Genomic DNA, 22564 nt, shown 5'->3' with positions numbered 1-22564 from the left:
CAAGCAATTACTAGTTACAGCTTAAGGTATAACAACGGAGATATGTGACATACCCATATCCATGAGCTGCTGCTGCAGCATGGACCTGGTGTTTCCAGGTACACTGTTGGAGCGGTTCATCATGGGACCTCCCATTGGGCCAGAGCGACCCATGCCCGGGTGTCCTGGTCCAATTGTAGGGCTGACGCTAGACCTCGGCATCCCCCACTCCCCTGGCCCTGCCATGGGAGGGCGCTGGGGCATTCCCATACCTCTGCCCATTCCTCCTGATCAACACACAGACCATTTACATAGTTTCCTCAATAAGCTTAGCAATTTTCTGAAAACTGCAAGCTTCTGTACTTTCAAAGATAGTGGGTTTAACATTTAAAAGCAAGTGCTGGGTAAACAAACATCTCCATGCTGTCTAATCGGTGGTGCCCAGGTCAATACACGCTTGTTTTTTGCATGCTAAGAAATAAATGTTTAACTTACTTGGATTTCCTCGCGGTGGACACACTCCCATGCCTCCGGGAAAGCCATTGGGAACACCCCCAGGTCGGATTGGAGCATCCACATTCTCCTGTTTGACCAATGTGGGACAGGGGACGTTCCTTCTCACAGCTAGCCCGCCTCCTACTGGCCCCTCTGCACCCATGGGCTTGGCATCCACGGACAAAGCTCTTTGATAGACAGCACGCTGACCTGGCGGTATGGGGCCTTTCTCCCCTTCTGAAACACACAAAGTACCAAGGTGAGGTTACAAAACTTCAACCATTTAGTTAGATGATTCAATGTGTCCACGGTGTGATACCTCATGCAAGACCTAAAAACACATCTACCTACATTAGCAAAGTGATCCATCTGATCATATATCTTAGATTTTACCGGCTGACTTACCATGTAAACTGTCAGGAAGATTTCCTTGTTTGTTTCCCACTTCCTTCCCTACTCTGGAGTCTGGTTCAGGGTAGAAGCCAGAGTTGTTCCTTGGGACACCAAGGATGGTCTCCAGAGTCTCCGTCTGAACAAGAGACACAGGAATGATTGGAGAACAATGTCCAGCTGGGTATTTTAAACTTACAAGTTTGTATTTTGGGGAAAAATCTTACCTCATCAGTTGGCTCTAATTTGACCTTTCCCTCCATGCAGTGGGGATCAGAGCTGGTAACCCCTGCCCCCTGAGGTCCTCTCCCCTCCAGCTCCTCCAGCTTTGGCTTGATATCTCCACCTTCTTTTGTGTCATCTTTATTGAGGAGGTAGTGAAGGAGCGCGTGAGGCTTCTCCTTCTTAGGGCTGTGCTGCTCCTGTTTGGATTCGGACCCCCTAACTCCTGCAGGGGCAGCAGGCCCAGGCTCTGAATCCAAGCTGCTCTTCCCAGTGGCCTCGGCTGTGATGCGAGCCACATCATCAGGAGTGTTCCCGTTCTGGAGGAGCTTGTGGAGGATCTTGTGCTTTTCCTGCAGCGACTGACTCGATAAATGTCCTGTGCCACCAGAGGAGGACACAGCGCCATGATTTCCGCCTGTAGAGGAGGACACTCCTGTTGAAGAGGAGGGGCTGGTGACACCTGCTGTTCCATCTTTAGACTCAGGCGAGGAGGTGGGTCCAGAGCTTGATGTGTGATTAGGTGGCACCAACTCATCTGTTGGGGAAGTGAGGAGTTGCAGAAGTTTCTTGTGACATCTGCTGTCAGGGACCCTTCGACCGGTTTCTCCCCCGGTCGGACCCATCTCTCTGCTGACCTGGCTGTCTGGCTTGTCAGGAGGCCCCTCGCTGGTGGGGGTGTGTGGGTGCTGCTGCGACGGCTGCTCTACTCCAGCCCCCAATGAGCTGCCTGGGCTCTTAGAGTCAGAGTAGGCTGGGAGGCCAGGTTTACACGGTCCACCTGAAGACTGGTTGGTGGAGTTGATGCTTGGGGAGCTGTCAGGTTTGTGAGGGGGAGGAGAGGTGAGTGGGGAGGGCATCGGATTGCCCACTCCCTCACTAATGGCTTGGAGGGCATTCAAGGAGCTGCTGGAAAAGGTGGTGCCTCCCCCTCCAGAGTTACCAGGGTGACCAGGGTGACTGGAGCTCATGGGAGAGTTCATACCTGCAACAGTATAAACAGGCATGTAAGCAACTCATGAATAAAACAAATATTAGCAAACATTTGATCTAAGAAGCGTTTTTTCTACATCTTATTAAAATATTTGGTTCTTACCACCAGGAGAGAAGGGGCTAGCAGCCATCTTGGGGCTTCCTAGGACTCTGGGTGAGCCCATGACATTGTGTGGGGGGCCGTTAATCCCTGGACTGGCCTGAGGGGGGCTGGTCATTCCCATGCCATACCCTCCGCCTCCAGGTCCACCTCCTCCTCCATGGAACTGACCCATCTGTTGATGTTGGTGCTGCTGCTGGTGCTGCTGCTGCTGGTGCATGCCATGGTGGCCCATCTGATTCATGGGCCCCATTTGGTTCATCGAGTTAACTGGATGCATGGAATTCATTTGACCGACGTTGTTCATCTGATGCATGGGATTCATCTGATTCATGCGGTTGCCCCCAGCATATGGAGGCATTCCTCTGTGTGGCATGTTGGCCTGGTCAGCCATGCCATAGCCCCTGTTCATGCCTCCTCCTGGGCCCATGTTCATCTGTTGGTTGGGGTTGTTCACACCCATGCTTTGAGGCCTCATGCTTCCGCCTTGGTTTCCCCGATAACCATTTTGCTCTCTTCAAGAAAATATGAGAAATAACAATAGTTAAAAACAGAACAAAGTTGCGGCAGTACAATGCAGTCAGACATTCACCCAAGTTTGTCAAAAATAGTGATAGTTGTAATTGTTGGAGCATTTGAACCTTTGTAGCAGGTGTGTGGACAAAAAAGAGTGTGGCTCATTGGTGTTGGGATTCCTGCAGAGGTCACTCCTAGTCTGGGCTGTGACTGGGGTGCCATCAGAGAGTGAAAAGCGGTAGAGTGGGGTCTCTGAGTGGCCATTATGGAAAGCTGCAGAAGAAAAAACTGAAACTTCAAGCCCACAATCAATAGCTGACAATTGGAAAAAGTATAAACACTAACCACATGAAAAGATAATGGTAAAGAAGAGCTCCCAGAGTTATGGGCACACACTTGCTAAACATGTGTCAATCTGTGATGCTGAATTTTTACACATTACCAACTTCTTGACATGTTGGAGGCCGTAACTGCAATAAACAAATGTCACATACACCTCTTTCGATTTATCTTTTTAATTTGCTTATAAAATCACCAACTGTTGATTTTTTATTAAAACAAGAACTCAACTCTGAATGACCCAACTCTTAGTAGGGATATTCACTTTCTTTCTAACCATGCGTGCAGATAACGGGCAGCCTTGTGAACTAAATTGTTCACATACTTTCTGAGGACGTGCACAACTGACGCAGGATATGTGAGACAGCCATAAGGGGCATGTGAACGCACAGTTAAATAGTGAATAGTTATCTCTGGAAGTATACACCATAAAGTAAAGAGTACTTATACATTATGTCTTGTAATATCTCCTAGTTTACTGATGACTGCTCATAAACCATTTAAGCCTCTTATTCACTTCGAAAGGGCAAAGTCAAACATTACATAAGTTTTGATGAGGTGGTTTGTGTTCTGGTGATTCCTTGTGTACTGATTTTCTTAACAATGATCAATCTTTACTTCCTGTTTTCTATTATAATAGATCATGTCTGTGTCTATGTCTGGGTCAGAGGTTTGAGGAAATAAGCTGTTGCATAAACCTTGTAATACAGCACCAAATGCCTCAGCCTTTGTTTTAGGTAATGATTAAGTGACGGTGACAGAGAAAGTCACATGTGAGATAGATCACTACATACCCTCTTGATAGTGACGTTTGTAGGACCACGGTTGGCCTTCGCTGTGTTGGAGGAACATCTGCATGCAACGCCTCACCAGGTCCTCCCAGCCTGGGCGCATAGTGGTGTGAAGAGAGCTCTGGTGTTCGATTTCAATCAGTTTACCTGCAATAGAAGATTTTCAACTTGTATTAGAAAAATACTAATGGCTGGTCATGGCAAAGGAAATAAGCAATAACTTTAGATGCAATGTTTTTTTCCTAAATCAGTGTATTAAGAATCTACTGTGTACATGGTGTAACATCAAAGTTCTTTATTTACCTCAACTAAAGAAACTAACAGGGTTTATTAGAAGCAGGCCTTTGTTGACTTTATTTTTAGCTGTTAGCTAAGTATAATATATTATATCCTAGTAGGAAGGTTCATTTTAATCAGGTTCCCATTTGCCCTGTTCAAGTTACTGTATTACAATGTTAATACAAACTCAACCTTTCTTGCAGTAGTCTCAAATTTCAAGCCCTTTCCTGTTTCATTTGACGGTAAACAATCATTTCTTACCAGGGCTTTTATTGTGAAACATTTGCAAGTTTACCACATGCGATAAAAGCTGGACGGAATTAAAGGAAGACGAACCACATTGAATAAACAACCATCCATAGAGACTGAAATAGGACTATAATACTTAGATAGTAATCCCAATAAAGAGCTAAAAGTAACATTTTGTGTAATTTAGAAAATAAAGTGGTATTTATGCACAACACAGCCCCAGCTAATATTGGAGACCTAGTTTTTAATGTACCACTGGTTTTGATTTGAGCAAATAAGGTTGCTACAATAATGTAGTTTGAAGATCATACTGTCATATCAGGACAAGTAAAGATAGTCTAAGTTGAACATTTGAATTCTAATGCCTATTTAAAATAGACAAAGATCTGACTTAAGGCCCATTTATGGGCTGCTGCCTCTGGCTAACTATTTCACTAAGGTCATATCATGTTTTCAAAATGAACACACTTCAGGAAAGTACTTGGATTGGATTTATTAATTGTAGCATAGTGAAAACTTACCAGACAGTTCATGGCGAGTACTAAACCTCTCTGTTCTCTCTACTGCTGTGATGCGTCGCGCAACACAAATCATACAAGACTGCAAATCTGAGGAAAGAGACAACACATTTAACCACACTGGAGCAGAAATTGGACATTCAGCATCGTGCTTGTGGGAATAATGTTGTATGAAACATTTAAACACAAAGTGATCAGTGAATAATAGAAGATACAACTACACATTATGTGTCACCCCAGTAAGACACATGGTCATGTAAACAAATCCTTTGGGGCATAAATGCTGGTTAAGAGAAGAAAGAAAATCGCCGCTCCGTGACACAGAACGGCCCTTTTGTGAAAGGACCTGACAAAGATGCCACTTAGATGCACGCAACGTTGTTTACATTTTCTGTGGCACGGAGTATAAATGCTGGATAACGATATCCTCTTCATCAGTCATTTTAAATGACTGTTGTCATGTAATTAACTGTTGTATTTACCATTTAATTTCTATTAAACTGAAAAAACAAATAAAAACATTCAAAGCAGCTAATAATGACTTTTACCTTCTCCCTCCTCCATCATAGCCCGGGGCTGCGTGAGGGCAAAACACTGCATGGTCTCATAGCGTTGGCCTCCAGGTCTCTCATCTGACAACCCATGACTCTGACCATGAACAAAGTTCACTAGCATACGACAGTTGAAGGTGTGACTCTTCTGCCGGGGCACCTCTCCACCCCATGATGCCCCATTTGGTGCTATGACAAAAAAGGATGTTGATAAAAAGATGAGACGTGCTTGTGAATAGGTGCCTGTATTTGTACACTTAGGTATGAATGGTCTTGTTTGTGTTTGCACCAGCACATGTATTAACCCATGTCTCACCGTTGGACTTGGGCAGATTCTTGTGAAACTCCTCCCGGTCCTCATCGTGGATGATGGTGTACACACTGGTATTGATCAGCTCTTCCTGCTTGTACTGCAGGTACTGGGTCACATTGTCTGACACAAATATTATGTTGCCCTCTCGGTTCACCACAAACAGAAAGCCATCCAAGGCCTAAAGACAGCGGGACAACAGAAGTGGGAGAGTTGAACGGAGGGAGTCATAAACATATAATTTACACAAACATATTATATGCATATCACACCGCAGCACTGATTCAGCATGTTAATTGTCAATGGTCTCTTGCCCCACAAGGATTGTCCCGAAACTGACCTGTAGGAGTAGCGGCCCCAGATGGTCCTTGTCAATGACCCCTTGACCAGTGGAGGACACATCCGCCTTCTGGACATCGTCATCACTGCAAGAACTTTTTCCTAAGGACAGATAAAGCACATTGCACCACACAACTCTCAAAACACGTACGAACCAGAATTTTGAAAAGTGCAGACGACTTGTGTTTTTCCCGCCACAATTTAATAGATTTCATTTCTTTTCTATTTTTCAAGGCAACAAATCTCAGATTTATAGTTGCTTCCTTTATACAGTGTAATACAGTATTTCTTCTGGCCACCAGGTGGCAGCCCGGGTCATGGATGCATGGTTAGCATGCCTTTCTATTTTTAAATCAGCATGTGTTTGATGCTTAGTTAGATACCACTCACTCTATAGCAGGGCCATCTGTGGCACAAGGCACGAAGCAAGACGACAAATAATGTCATTAAATGGATTTCATTCCATATCAAACTGAACTAGTTGGACAGAGGGGGGAAAGAAATGACTGACATTGAAGACAGACAGATTAAACTGATGCAAAAGCAAAGATGATTAAACAGGGGGCAGGAAAAGGTGTGTTAAATGGACAATATGGATGACATAAAAGGGAAGAAAAAAGAGGCCCTCCATAATTCCTATCCTGTAACTATGGCAACCTGGCTGCAGAACGCTGGGGCCAGCAGTAGCCAGCTGTGACCCTCTGGGTAGATTCCAGTATGATTGCTCTCTCTCGCTCTTCCTTAGCCACTTAACCTCACAGATTTAATCTAAACCGAACAGCAAGAAATATCCTCCTTTACTCATAATCAGCTCAAATCTGCAAAATAATTATAAAACCGCCAAGGTCTGATTTCTGAGTCACGAGTGTCCTTAGTCTCCCAAAGAGATGCAGGATTTGCCTACAACAGATAAACACTGTAACTGACAGCCTTGAGCCATGACCACCAAAGATTGGTCTCAATTACTGGTGTTCGTTTACCCCCAGTGACACAAAAAGCCGAACAGGCTGTTGGTCTGAAGAAGCCTGGCAATGAACCAGACAGACCACTTCAGTGGCATCATCTGTCCTGCAGCAGGGTCCCTGACTCGTTTCAACCGGACTTTACTCACTGTTAACTCCACAAACACAAAAAAGGAAAACCTATTTTGGTAGTTAAAATAAAGTCAAATCATGGGCAAATTCTGACTTTTCATATGATGCTTTGCTCATGACCAGGAGTGTGTGTGATTTTTACGGTGGTGGTACCTTGCTCTTTGATTTGTCTGATCTGCCTCACGGTCTCCTTGAGGATGGCACATTTGTCAGGCTTGACGTTGAAGCTGTCGATGTTGGAGAGGTTGGCAGAGATGAGCTCAGCCAGCTCCTCGATGTACTTGCTCTCCTGTTCCCTCCGACGCTTGTCACACCTGCCGGGGCAGCAAGGGGATTAGACATGTTGCCATGGCAACCTCACCTCTCTATGCCCCGGCCGTATGCAAGGCTATACAGTCCGGGTCTCTGATGCTTCAGTTAGTTTACCAGCAGCAGACACACGTTTGAACCAGGACATGAGGCCAGGAGGAAGGAAGTGACCCGATGCTTTAGCTGACATTCACATGATAAGCAGGAGGAGCCGCAGTGGAAATGAGAAATGTACAATGCGTGACAGAATGTTCGGCACTTACCCTAAACCTGGTGTGTCACATGTGGACAGTTTACGTTTGCGGTCGGAGCACAGCGGCTCCAACGAGTTGTCTCCAACACCACTCATCTTCATCACATATCAGCACCTGAAAGCACACACACAGATACATATACACATGTAGGCAGAGCAATATGATAAGAGGAAATGAACCGAGAGTGTGTTTACATGTTTGTGCACTTTTACAAGTGTGGTACAATCTAATGAAAGGCTAAGTGTGGATTGTTAAGTGCACTTAGCTGTTAGTTTTGGATATGTTCCCTCTGAAATGACTCAAAATACAGACAGGCATTGAAAGCTTAAAGTCAAGTTATGGGGAAAAAACTAAATCTCAGAGTTATTAAGGTTATAAATGAAGTGAGAGAGGAGATTGACGATTCCTACAGATTTATGAGTGCAGACTGTCCTGTAAGTAAAGCAGCCTTGGTTCCTTCTTGGTGCTTGATGGAAGTGAAATCTCATCTGTTCGACTGTGAGGAGCGACTGATGATGATGCAGTGATTTGGAACCTCAGGGGAAATGGGTCATCCTGCGTTCAGCCAGCCTGCCCGCTAGAATGATACCACTCTGCCAGCAGCCACTACACACACACACTGCATATACAAACACTTATCCTGAACACTTACATGCTCAGACATGCCGCAGCACAGCCTGTAAGAGAGATCAGTGCGAGTTGCTACTGTCTCAGGAAGGCACATATTCACCAGCCCGCCTCTTTGTCTATGTGCCTGGGACTGCATGTGCAAAACACACTGCTCAGGCTTGTGTAGCCTAGAAACAATCCAGGTGAGGCTGCACAACATAGTCCAGGAACTAGTAAGAATTATCCCTCTTCTGCATTCTCTCTACAAGCCTACATCTGGTCTTTCTTCCAAAAGGTTTTAACTGCCGTTCCCCCCCAATATCATCCTCAGACAACCCCTCCCTCCTCTCCCTCCCTCGCTCGCTGGGTGTAGCAGTACTGGGCTGGGGACCCTGCCCTTGTTTTCTTGCTCTGGCATTGCCCTGTGTCTGACCCCCGCAAAGTTCACGATAGAGGAAACCTCTGCAGCCAAGCCTCTAAGGTCAAAGCTCTTTCCTATTCCCACCCAGAAACACACACAAAGCTGTTGTGTGCGGTTGTTCAACTGTTCTACTACAAGTCTGTCCTGGACTTTGTGTGTGCACATGCGAGCGCAGTTAAACACAAAGTGAATGAGCTCATTCCAGAGTGGAAAACAGTAGAACGGATGAGAACCATTATGCAACTCCTGCTCCACAACAGCAGGCTAGGACATGCAGTCCAGTCGCTCACCATCATCACTACTACTAGAAGAGCACCAAGTCCCAGACACTCACTCTGTGCCATAAATCTGCTTTGCATGCTTCATGTCTGTCTACCTTTCAGTACCCCTCTCTAAATCTACCTGTCCCACTCTGGCTGTGACTCCTCTGGCCAGTGCCCCCACCCCCGTCTCTCGTTCTTTCTTCCTTCCTTCCTGGTTTCTGTCCTAAGGCTCACCTCTACAGCAGTGGAGAAAGATGACATCAGCCCTCAGTCAGCTTCACATCCTGAAAAGGACAAACAGCAGAACTGGGGGCTGTGGGGAGTCTTCCAGAGAGCAGGGAATGCACAGCAGAGTAGTACGCTTTCTACTCTAGGTATGGAGAGGTAATGCTAAAAACTAGAGTAGATGTAAACAGGTTTCAGCACTGTAACATAAAAAGCCTCATCATTACAAACCATTGTAACAAAACAACAACTGTATGATCTCAAGGCACAATTTGCTGTGTTTTATGGTCTTAATAGCTTTAGTAGTTCAGTTATTGTGATCTGCACGTAATCAAAGTTTGACGTGAAGGGGATCTGAGACCTGCCAATCCGAGGAGACAACACCTCTCGAGCAGCAGCCTAACAAAAACCACAGATGAGTCTCAACAGGCCTGGCAGTATGCCACCAAACTGAATCAGCTTCATCTGAAAAAGTGAAACTTGCTGAGAGACCAAATGAGGTTCACAAACCATCAGGCTCACAAACAGCAGCTGCCAATGTGCGAAATTTCAAATCTCACACCTAAAAATATCTGGTTAGTTGGTCTATATGCATTGTTGGCCTATAGTGTGTGTTTGTGTGTGTTGCTACTTGCACCACATGCTCACCTCGGCCAGAACAAGCCCCAGTCAAGCTCCATTCAGGGTCTAGTGTCTCTTCAATGTCTTAACATCTCCTGAAAACAGAAAGGTAAAAAAAAGGTTCATGAACTGTTGAACTCTCGGAATGTCTCAACATGACTTGATACTGACACTATTAAAAGTACTTTTCTCATCAGGAAGTATTCATGTTTGGCTTTCACAGAAATTCATGGGAAAAATAATTTCTAAAATTGCACAGGAAGCACATAGCATCCTGTTTGCGTCTCCCCTCAGCCCGTTCCACTGCGTCACCACTTCCCTTTCCTGGAAATGTGGCTACTCATCCAACCCATTTACATATTATATGTCCAGCTGGGTGACAATATTAAGGGGACAGGGGGGCTGCTGCTGCTGCTCCTCAACAAAGTAAGTTAAAGTTGTCAATCATCACACACTTTTGAGGCTGCAGGTTTTGACCATTTTATTTAAAGAGTTCTTGTTTCTAATGTTAAACAACTCAGGACTTCCAAAGTGTAGGCTACATCTCCAATAATACATATTATAATTAAAATGCACCACTTTTGCTTCACAATTATTGAGCTCATATAGATGGGTACGAGAAGAGGCAGTGAGCAAAATCCATCGCCTACACTCTGCACTACTATGGAATACAGTTTTAACCCTTTGAAAATAAATTGAAAATCAACTGGTGGCGGTCAGTGTAAAGGTTGTGACGATCACTACAAATAATTTTGTGTGTAGGAAACTATGAGAAGTGTAAAAATACTTTTGGTTCATTAGAAAACTGTAGCGGGTGAGAAGACGTCAGGGGAGTGGCGGTCCTTCATACGTGGCACAGGACATATTTACATTCATGCAACGAAAAGGATGTGGCCTCATGCAAACAAGACCACCACATATGTGCACGTATCTCTTTGAAGACAGATTTGTGTGTGTTCACACACGTATTCGCGCTTTCCACTTGTGATCAGATCACTCAGGACAGATGTTAATACCAGGTCTGAATGGAGTCCATGCAACTAACTGCAGAGTAGAAAGTTTGCTTCATGTTTACACACCAGTGTATGTGAATAGACATGTGATAAGCTTTTTCAGGAGTGAGCATGGAGAAGATTTCTGATATGGAGCTACAATACTATCAAAGAGGTCAGAAAATACCTGGAAAAATGGATCACATCTGACTGGTCAAATCACTGGAACCCTGAACTAAGAAGTGCTTTGTTTGTTGCTCTGTCTCTAAATCTGGTTTCAGAAATGCACTGAAGTCCAGAGATCCTCCACAGTTTCTCCAGAGGAGGTGAATGAATGCAAATGTCCAAGAGAGAGCCTCCTGTGTTTCTGCAGACTTTCTCCGTCTGGCCCCTAGTATTGAGTCCGCAGAAAGTCCAGAGAGAGACGTAAAAGTGAAAAAAAAAAATTCTGTCACCAAAGATGTCAAGAGAGTTTGTGGTGATAAGAGCCGCGGCCGGTGTCAAAGTGCTGTAAACAAAAACAGGGAATCTCCGCAGGATTTTCCACGCCTCATTTTGATATTAAGGGACCTGTCATTACCCTCATACTGTGATGACCTTCAGTGTTCAGGTACAAACTGCTCCAAAACCAGTGACCTTTCACACCAGATGTTCTTCCCCACATCAAATCTAATAATAATAATAATAATCACACAGCTCCAAATACAATTCCTCATTTTATGTCAACTAATGCTGCTGTTCTCTATGGACATGCCAATAAAACAATTACAGATTTCATAAAAAACTAAAACTAAATTGGGTTTTTAAAAAAATGTTTCAACTCCTGTAGAGAAAATAATAATAAATCATAATGCCTACATTCGGGTTAGCCTCGATATGCCTAGATATAATAATCACAGCCTCATGTCGACAGCAGCTACAAGCCCGCTACTACTCTGCCAACAGTGTGTGTGTCTGTGTGAGAGAGAGGAAGAGAGGGAGGGAGGGAGGGAGAGATCCTCCAACACAGACCACTGATCACATCAGTCCTTAACACAGGCTGCTACTGAGCTAATGCTGCAGCTGAATAATTTAACACAGAGAAAGAGAACTGCAATTGACCCAATGCAGTTTGATAATCTGAAGTCGACTTTTCCCACCAAAACAACCTATCAAGAATTCATAGAAACCAGAGTGGAAAAAGCAACATGTGAATATTTTTGGAGCAATATTTTCCCTCAGGTTTGAATTATTTTTAAGAAGGCTCAATTGCGAAGATTCCTGTTCATTCCAGTCATTTATGTCCTCGTTTACTGACACGGACCAGTGCAAACATGCACGGGTAACTTCTGGGAGAGAAATGTAATTCAGGCCGAGAGATGTAAGCGTGACTTGTATGAATACAGACCACAGGAGGTGGAGGAGGAGTCAAGACAGATTGAGCCGAATAAAGAGGACGAGGAGGAGGAAGGGGAACAAGTGAGGGGGAGGGGAAGAGAGAGGCGGGCGACAGTCCACTGAGCTAAACAGTCCTGGGGATCATTCAGGAAAAACAGATACTGGTGTGCTATGTTTTTGACAATTTAGACCATGTTATTACTTTAAATTATATATTTGGACCGGAAAAAATCCAGTTCCATGTTTCAGTGGATTGCCAATAAGAAAACACTGGATTACAAAAACAAATCAAGATATTAAAGTTAAACTAAAACTGTATAAAACAACACGTTTCTGCTCAGGGTTAGGGATAGCACCCAGAGTAAGCAGGGTCCTTGCAGTATTTTACTAGTAATATACACTGCTCAAAGAAATGTCTCCTCTGGTTTTGTGTTCTGCTGGTGTCCTTGTCACTACTGGTAGCATGAGGCGGTACCCGCAGCCCAATCAGGTTGCACAGGTAGTCCAGCTCCTCCAGGATGACACATCCATACGTGCGGCCGCAAGAAGGTTTGCTTTTTCTCCCAGCACAGTCTCAAGAGCATGGAGGAGATACCAGGAGACCGGCCATTACACGAGGAGAGCTGGACAGGGCCGTAGAAGGGCAGCAACCCAGCAGGACCAGTATATGCTCCTTTGTGAGGAGGAGCACTGCCAGAGCCCTGCTGTTAGGTACCTGGATGATTGTCAGACCTTACGCTGGTGCAGTGGGCCCTGAACTTTCTAAAATAAACCCTTAAATGTTGATACCAACCAAACTGAAACCAACACAGTTACATTTATGTACTTTTTTGATGGCCAACATTAGTTTTTTGCACATGACAGTACGCTCTGTGTCAAGTCAAGAACCCTGAATAGGTCGCCAAATTCAACATATTAACATGTTTACATATTTTCAGAATATTATAAACAACAGCAACTTTAGACTTTAAATCAAATCACAAGGCAGCTAAGGCAGTGTTAAACCTTTGAGTATGAGGGTTTACTTCCTCATATCTTCTAAATTAGAGACCTACATTGCAGCCGCTGCCACACCCATATCAACCATGTGCTACAAAACATCAGTGGTAGCATTATTTACAAGAATACACACACACACACACACACACACACACACACACACACACACACACACACACACACACACACACACACACACACACACACACACACACACACACACACACACACACACACACACTAAATAACCTATTACTTCACTCATAAAGTAAATAAAGGTGGCAAAGTCAGTGATATAGGCTTTCTTTCCCCTGATTTTTGTTTTCTCTCAGAGAGTGACCCATGACAGTTTATAACCAATGAGAGACAGCTCGATATATTCTTCATTGAATTGACTTGAGTTGTTTTTCCTGAATGCCTCACAGGTATAAACTAAAGAGCCAATCACCTTTGTGCATCTCTAAAATATGTGTTCTCTCTTACAGATGGGAGGTTGATCAGAAAACTAAGTTAGATTGGTGACAAAACTACAATTTCTGACATTTGAACGATCAAATATTTTAGTTTGTGTTTTAGAAATCCACCACTTTGGGCAGTGTATACACAGGCAGAAACAGACGTTTGAAAATGACACTTGCTGATTGGCTGTTTTCGGTCATGATGTAACGTTTGCTGATTCATCAGGCTCTTATCACATGACCCCCTTACAGAAGAAAACCGGGATAAGCCTCGGCTACCAGTGTAGAAGGCAACATGGATAATACATTTCAAGTGTTGCTGACCCTGTTGTCTTTGTTAACAGCTGTTGAGCAATTAAATTCGATATTTTACTATAATACAACTGTTTACATGCGTAGGAGATGAGATATTGTTCGAGCAATCTACGCCACTTCCTGTGTCCAGCAGGACTAGAGCAGGATGCGCATGCCTTCCTGTTTACGCCGGCACGCACATGCCCAGTGTATGTGGGTGGTAATGTCATATGCATTTGCAGGCATGTTAGTTTGGACGAGGATTAAAACTGATACAGAGTCAAAAACGCTGTGTGGATAGAGATATTTTTCGTTTGAGAACGCTGTTTTTTACGCAGTCGTATGGATGTAGTCTCCGTCAGTCTGTCAGTCAGTACCAGAATAGTGAGGAGGACATTCCTGCTCTGCCTGAAATAAAGCCTGCAATCTGAGCTCCCTGAGACAATGAGTGGCAGTCAATAAACACAGACCCACCCAAAACAAAGAACAGACAAACTGGGTCCACACACAATTACAGATCCCCCAAAACAACATCAACAAACACTTTCAAATACTAAAATACTTAGAAATACAATGAGTTTTCTTTTCTAAATCATGCAGGCCCAAGCTAATGAAAGCATTCATTTATTAAGTCACTTCACACGCGCACACACACAGCATTCACATGCACAGAAAAAGGTAATAAAGTCACACAAAAGGTGACCACTAGAGTTTGAGGCATCAAGTGCAAAAAGGAAACAAAAAGGACAGAATGACTTCCTGTTTGTCTTCAAAGAACCTCTCTACCTCCTGCTGAACATACAACCAGCTATGCACTGGGTGCAATTCAAACTCACACTGAACACAACCAGTCTCTTCACTTAACAACTTATCCTGGGTAATTTAGATGCAATGTTTTGCCTAACCTAAAAATGGATCCTTCACACTTGCAAAAGGGCGCTCTAGGAGTTCAGCCATAAAAATAAGTAATTATCAATTGTAAATAATATTTTAAATACATTACTTGTTAGTGGTTTGCTTACTTTCTTTTCTTCTCATGTTTTGTACGTGTAATACAGGAAGATGTACTGTATGTGTTTGTAAATAAGGTATATGTTGTTTACCAAATATTGATGGGTCAAATGCATTGGTATGACACAGAAATTTAAAAATATATATTTGTGAATATGCATACAGTATATTTGGATAACATGTAATTTTCTCTCGCTATCTAAGACACACTTTGAGTTATAAACCAGACTTTCAGTATTTATTAATTCCTGTTCCTAGATTGGTTGTAATTTAATCTAAAAGATTTTTGGTCAAGCTGACTTTTGGAAAGCTCGACTCTGTGAGCTACAGTTGGGGCTGCTTTAATAACTGGTTTGACATATAACAGACATGTGTTGTCTATTACATCCCACTTGTTTATGTGTTGCACTGAATAACATACTGTAAAACAATAATAGTCAATGAAGAGCATCTTGTTGAGCTTGTAAAAAGACACAAGCTATTAAATGCGCAATTTGGTGCAAATAAATGAATCTAAATAAAGATCTTCACAAGGATTTGAATCTTTCACTGCTGCACTCAATAATTAGTGTGAGAGAACCACTGTAATGTTTGGCAACTGTATGGTCTTGGATGTAAATTAATACAGTAGGTTAGTAAATGGTCACTTCGAAGGTCGTGACATAGAAGAGGAAAAACACTAGTCATACTAAAAAATAGGATAAAGAGGGATGACCGAGAGGTATGCACATCCATATAAAAGAATACTGCTTCCTTACGAGCAACAGCAAGGAAGAAAGGACAAGGAATTCACTTAAACACAATGATAAAGACGTGCAGTCATAAGAAAGCCTTGAGAGTTTGAGTAAATGAAGGTCAACACAAATGCTTCGACCAGCTGTAAGCTCAGATGCAACGCAATTGAAACAAAATTTGCATCATTGACTTTAGTTGAAATATTTGATTTAGAGCAAATTATGTGCATGACACAATGCCGCAAAAGCCAATCAGCACTGAGAATGAAACTCACCGGAGACAGATCCTGGCACCGACCTGAGCTAGCAGGTCATCAGTAACTCGGATTACTCACTAATGGTCCTCGAAACCAAACTTGCACATGTAACGCAACACAACAAGTTTGGTGTGACCACAGCATAACAACTGATTGTCAGTACTTTCAGTAAATTTGAAAGAACAGACATTGGAGACATTGAACCATTTTTTCCGCCAATCTGCTCCAAGTTGATAGAGCTGCTTAATTAGTTCTGCATTGTTATGGAACAGACTAAGACTCAAAAGATAACTGAGGAAAAGATCTTTGACATAAAATTCCCACAGTGTCTAACAGATGGGTGCTTTCATTACAGCGAAGTCTGTGGTAGAAACGATTATTGTTACCCGTGCTAGTCATCAGGAAAACCGAGGGAGCCATGGATGACATTTCTGCTCTTGCTTCATATGATTTAGAACCAAATTTCACTTTGTTTACCAACCATCTATCTCCATAATATTTTGGGGGTTCCCCATTAATTTTGATAGTAGATGACTTCCAGAAACATTTTTCACGGAGTGGAACACGCCCCTCTTATTGGTGACTACTGCTTATTAGCTGTAATTCTTGCCAATTTTGCACATGATTTTAATGAAACTATTGGAACAAAACTGGAGCCTGAGGGTTGGATGTCAAGATGGAGAGCTCCACCACACAATGACATTCAGGGATGGGAATGAGGAGGACATATGTCAAGCATGTGTGTTTAAGTGTGGATTTTTTTTAAAAGTGGAGCAGTAAATTGTTCAAAGAAAAGTCTCCATTTAGGTGCGGATGCAGCTGTGAAATTCCAGCAAAGCTTAAAAACCAGACTGAAAACACACATCCCTTCATTTGTCTGTCATGAGTCGCGTGGAAAGCAAAATGTTTGTCACTTTATTTCTCCAATTACTTTCAATGTAAAGGTCAATTTAAACCATGTCTGAGTTGTGAATTGACAAAAAAGTTTACAAATACAAAGCCCAATGTGCTTCATACCTGTTTTACGACATCAAGTCTTTCAAATGAGAGTGAGTGAATTAGGGTTGATATTAAAGTTGCACAAGGAGCAGTTCACAGAGGAATAACAAACACCTTTCAAAACCAAGGTGGTGACGCAAATGTGAGAGAAGAGGGCAGGAGATGGCATTTTCAGACAGAAACACACCCTCACAGTGGCTTATTGAAGTACTAGTAGAAAAGAATCAGTAAGAAGATGAAGCCTCAGTCTTAAAAAAATAATGGACCCTTAAGGTAGGGCTGGGGTGGGATGTGACCTATATATATATATTATACATATTTTGGGCTGTTTTGTGATACACAATATATATCTCAATGCTTTGAATTTGAATAGGCATGCCTGCATTACATGTTTGCATTAAAACATACTTTTTCATATTCATTAGTGGTATCCATTGTCTTTTTAAAATCTGCATCCAAAAAAGTAGAAAATCCCAAACAAGGTAATTTTAACCAAACAGTATTTATTCAAAAAAAAAAAGGAAACTGTAACAATGGTAGAGATGTTCCGATACCATTTTCTTTTTCCAGTACCAATTGTGATACCTGGCATTTGGTAAACGGACAATACGGAGTATCCATCGGAGACCAGTGCATTTAAAAATAACTTATATAACATGTTTTAACAGCTGCACGCTACTAACCCTGTATGGGAGTGACGATTGCTATCATTGTTGTGTAGGCTGGCTCAGGTTAAACCCTTTGAAAAACAAATACATACAGATAATGAATGTCATTAAATGTCTTTCATTATTTAGATGACATTTAAACCTGAAAAACAACACAACAAAATGTATCTAGATTTACACCACTGTTTTACTTGTGGGACTTTCCAGCGTGAAATATTGCTTAATTACTGTGGTAACAGTTGTGGCAGTACAGCACAACTGCTGTTTGGAGCGGTGTGCCGTTTTATCTGAATGAAAGTTTTTTTAAGGATGTGGTATCGGATCTGTACATAGATTTTTGTATTCACAGATGCCCAACTGAGCATTTTCGGCATTACCAGAGGGATTCCGATGCCATTAGGTCTCTAAATAATAGCCTGATGTAGGGCTTCATACTGTAGCCTGGTTCTTTAGAGTTCAACCTCAACAAAGACAAGTAACAAAAACAGAGCTCAAAGCAATAAAAAGTGACCGATTTGGAAAGCGATGAAGCCAGAGTGATTTGTTTCTGGACTGGTTGATTTGATTTGTTTTATTTGGTGAGTGTGTGTGGAGATGGTGGACATCCCTAGTTTCAAGCATTCTTCGTTTTATAGTGGGTCGTATTTCAAATGATCAACCTAGCTTTTGGTACTGCTACCTTTTGTGGTGATGGTTTTGCTGGATACTTTGCAGATGAATGTTGCGTGTTTAAAAACACCTTCCTTGCGATACACAACCCTCTGCCAGACTAATTTTGTTTCTTTTCGGAACAATTTCATATCCTGCATTGACTGTTTCTGTACGTAACTCGTAAACTCTCTTTGGCACATTACTTGTATTGCTCTCTCTAGGCTCCTTCTCCGTTTCCTTCGGATAGAAAAACACACGTGTTACCTTTATCTCACCTTTTAAACCCTAGTGTAGCACACACAAACAAACACTAAAAAAGGCCAGCATATATATAAGTAGTTTCCAAATATGAAAATGGAAGACAGACACTTCAGATCTAAAAAATGTGGAGAGAATTATCAATAAATTATACACTGCTTAACCCATCTGCACCTCATTTCCAGGGACTGCAAAACATACTGTTGACATAAATTATATTTGAAATTTCCTCACGAAATTCACAAGGGCACATAAAAACAGGCAGTGTGTCAAAAACACACAACAGCTACTTGTTCAAGTAGGTTTTTCCTCATGATTGCAGTGTGCACAATATCTATAGATGAATGTGGGGAGGGAGAGAGGGTAGTTCAAAGCATAAGGAAAACTGCCTTCATAGGATTGCTCCTTCTCTACCTTAAGAAAAAAACACCCCCACCCAATGCGCACAACACACACACAGCTTAGACCGAGTGTGTGTGCATCTTCCCATTTTTCCTCACACAAAATGCAACGTGTAGACAAACCAGGGAAAATAAATGAAGGTGGAAACAAAGAAATAGCAGATTCCAATGTGTGTGTGTGTCACACGTGCATCACCTACTATCCATCATCAATAGGGACAAAAGAACAGAAAGGAATTGGAAACAACCACGCGGTCACAGATTAAACATGCTAACTCACTGCAGCACCGCTCGAATGCTGCATCTGTACCAATCCCTTCTGTTTTGATAAACTAGACATGTTGTGTGTGTATACGGAGAGGTAATGAGTGAGGACACAGCATCGTCCAGAGGAGACCACTGTGGTAAAATAAAATGTGAGCGGTTGTGATCACTAATATTATGGAAATGAGTTAATCAATCAATTGCCTAACAGCCTTTTATCTGGGGAGCCAGGGCTCGGGGGCCTGATCAGCCTCCATGCTGCCCCGTCTGATAACACACACATCTTCACCAGCAACTGATACAGATGCAGCGGGAACACAAATCTCATGAAGCCACAGATAATTGAGTGTGAAGATATGTCAACCATTATTTCCAATATTTTGAAATGACCTCATGCTGATGCAAAGCCGGTGTTTGGTTTCAAGTGTGTTGTTTAGAAGCAAATCCACAGTGTTTGTGTACACGTTTCAACTGTGCAAAGGCAGATATTCATTTTCAGACCGCAGAGCAGCTATGACGATTTTCGCTCTTCTCATCCCTTCCTCCCTCCCTCCCTCCTGCTCGCTCTTGTTTCTTTCTCTCCTCCCTCTCTGTGCTCGTTCCCCCTCCTCCTCCTTCTCTCCCGCCGTCCCTGTTGGATTGGCGGAGTAAACACAGGAAGAGAGCGGGCTCTGTTCCACCACACCAGAGCTGGGGCTGGGCGTTCCTGCAGAGCTCCTGCGCCGGGGTCAAAAGTTTACTGTGGTTTTCATTTCACCTTTCCTCAGCCAATCACAGCGCCACACTGCAGCGCCTGAACTCTGACCCCCGCAAAGAATTCCACTCAAAAGATGGTCTGACGCCAGTTTCACAACTGCGCCGCCTCCCTTCTCCCGTTTTTCCCTTACTACTCCTTTTCCTTTCTTTCAACTGGCCAGTTTCATGTGTTGACAGAGCCTGTAGGTTAAAAAAAAAAGATTCCAGAGATGAGGTGAGAGGAGTAACTGAGAACAGGAGCACAACTGGGGGCTTTTAATGCTACCATACACATTTTAGAAAACTATCAATAGCTGCTATCTTTTCAGTGTGAGGAGCTTTCAAACATAAACAATAGAAAATAATTATAAAATGAAATAACACAATTTATAAAAAATCTGAGAATCAGTCTAATAGAGGCTATTTTAGTTTGCTTTATTTCAATTCCATCATAAATAAAAACCACACACAGTTTAATGGATTTTAAAAATATATAACATAAACCTAATTTTTGTGCATTTGTAAAAGTCTACTACTGTACTCTTCACCTATACTTCTTTATGTTTCTTAATTGACAGTGCGTTACAGAGGCTCTCCCATTCAGCCCACCACATACTGCTCAGTTCTTGGTTAACACTATTAAAAGTGTGTTTAAATGACTTATGAGGACAGGCTGGATACAGGGGTCACGAGGACCAAGTGTTGAAAGACAGACGGAGAAAGCAAATGGGGCAAAAAGAAAAGAGGAGCTCTGCTATGCTTGTTCCCGAGAATCTGTTTATGAGTCAAATCAGAGTTGCTCGGTCCGACGCGCGCACACGCACGGTTTGTTTTTGTCTTGGTGACACTGCACTCTGTTCCCATCTGCTGAGTGATTAAGTCTGCACTGCTAATCATAGCCCTCACACTGTAAGGGAGTGGAGGAAGGACAACACACACCGATCGAGCTGACACACGTCAGACTATATATACGACTTTCTTCATTGTTTCGTTTTATCAAAAACACTCAGGGTTGATGTTCCTGCAGACTGCTCCACGTGAAATCAAATTTTATGTGTTCAGAAAGACTTTCAAGGCGTCAAACCAAAAGTGCAACGAAAAGAAAATTCACTGCAGCCTGTTCATTTTGTGATGCCGTCATGCAAGAGCCTGTAAGGTGCCCTGGACTGGACTCAACTTTGTTCAAATCAAATTTTCTCCTGCATAAGTTCACATGTCAAACATTTTTCAGTGTTGAGTTTTGCCAAACTGGTGTTGAGACCCCCGCAAAGCTGCAAAATAAATCTAAATGCCTCCAGCCTGGGGCTGCAGCATGTGAGGCATCAAGGAAACTTGTAGACATGTATTTACTGTTTCAGCCACAAGTAGAAAACAGTCTGCTACTTCTTTTACCTAAATGGTTATGGAGCATTAATTGTGATCAGTAATGAATAATATTGATCAGCTTCATTGGTAAAAACACTGATTGGTAAAAATGTGTTTAATTGAACTTGAACATGAACTAAACACAAAGCATGTGACTTTTTCACCAATGAACCTAGTGAAATATATTAGTGGAGGCCAGAATCTTGATCACAACTGTTGCACAACTTACAGCTTAGTTAATTATTAACGTTAAGAATCATTTGACTGTAAATTTCTTAAAACTTTACACTACATGATTTTAGCTGTGATTTTCCACTTTCTGACAGCCCCAGGTGTAGGTCTAGGTCTCAGTCGATTGGCAAGCACCAACTTGCCAGTGAAAATGCATTCCCTTTAATTTTTGTTCTATTTTTTTTAACTGAAGAAACTAGGCTAAACTTAAAGACCTCTCTTTGCACAAGCCATGTCTAAGGAACAATAAACCAGCACTGTTCAGTCATAGTGAGTGTTGAACTGTTAACTTATTATCATGTTTTGTTATATTAGCTGTGATTAACACCCTTGTCAGTCTGTCCAAGAAACGTTTTAAAATCTTACAACTATAACAATTCTGGTCTGACTCCAACAACTGTCAAAACTTTCAAATAATATTCAGCTGTCATACAATTTCATCAGATACTCTGGGAATATAGATTGTCACTGTAGTGCTGTTTATACCTAGACCTTTACTTCACCGATTTTAGTCATACTGCGGTCATATAGAATCACTTGTTCCAGTATGGCAAAAGCAATTAAATGAGCATATACGTATGCACACCAGGAAAAAAACAGCCAAAAGGAAAAATGGTGATCAATTGCCAAAGGTTAGTAGGAAATACTGGATCTGACTTATGGCAAACTTTTGTTGAGTGTCATGTGGTATATGAACTCCGACATTGGTGCAAAGCTTGATGTGATGTGGCGATGTCAGGAGGCAAGTGTTAGCTCGGCTATTCTGGGGACAACGGTAAGCTCCAGAGCAGCAACCTTTAGATTGAAGTGTTTCCTTAACGACAGAGCCACATAAACAGGGTTGACATCACCAGGCAGAGTGAAGAGCAGTTATGGTGAAAGGAACATTTTCCACTTCATCCAGAAGGGGGGGGAAATCAGGCCAATTAAGAAATAAGTGTAGTAGAAAAAAAGGGATAACAATAAATTATCTGACATGTTTTGCCTGTGTTGACACGCTGCA

At 42.5% G+C, this 22564-nt stretch overlaps 1 protein-coding gene across 1 annotated transcript in view; it reads right to left on the bottom strand.

Moving 5' to 3' along the window:
* ncoa3 (nuclear receptor coactivator 3) overlaps positions 1-22564 on the bottom strand; it is a 32582-nt gene that overhangs the window by 5736 nt on the left and 4282 nt on the right. Inside the window, exons 2-15 of the mRNA XM_047339071.1 lie at positions 9895-9962; positions 7738-7842; positions 7319-7479; positions 6073-6173; positions 5739-5913; positions 5420-5611; positions 4875-4961; positions 3829-3972; positions 2821-2968; positions 2183-2694; positions 1092-2071; positions 880-1003; positions 475-711; positions 54-266 (exon numbers count right to left, since the gene is read on the bottom strand). Coding sequence (XP_047195027.1) covers positions 54-266; positions 475-711; positions 880-1003; positions 1092-2071; positions 2183-2694; positions 2821-2968; positions 3829-3972; positions 4875-4961; positions 5420-5611; positions 5739-5913; positions 6073-6173; positions 7319-7479; positions 7738-7829 — 3166 coding nt within the window. The 5' untranslated portion in view covers positions 7830-7842; positions 9895-9962. The remainder of the gene's footprint in view (positions 1-53; positions 267-474; positions 712-879; positions 1004-1091; positions 2072-2182; positions 2695-2820; positions 2969-3828; positions 3973-4874; positions 4962-5419; positions 5612-5738; positions 5914-6072; positions 6174-7318; positions 7480-7737; positions 7843-9894; positions 9963-22564) is intronic.

This window comes from Hippoglossus stenolepis, chromosome 3 (assembly GCF_022539355.2).
Source record: "Hippoglossus stenolepis isolate QCI-W04-F060 chromosome 3, HSTE1.2, whole genome shotgun sequence".
NCBI classification, from domain to species: Eukaryota; Metazoa; Chordata; class Actinopteri; order Pleuronectiformes; family Pleuronectidae; genus Hippoglossus; species Hippoglossus stenolepis.
The sequence above is the reverse complement of the archived record's forward strand: the minus strand, read 5'-3'. Positions and strand labels throughout refer to the sequence as shown.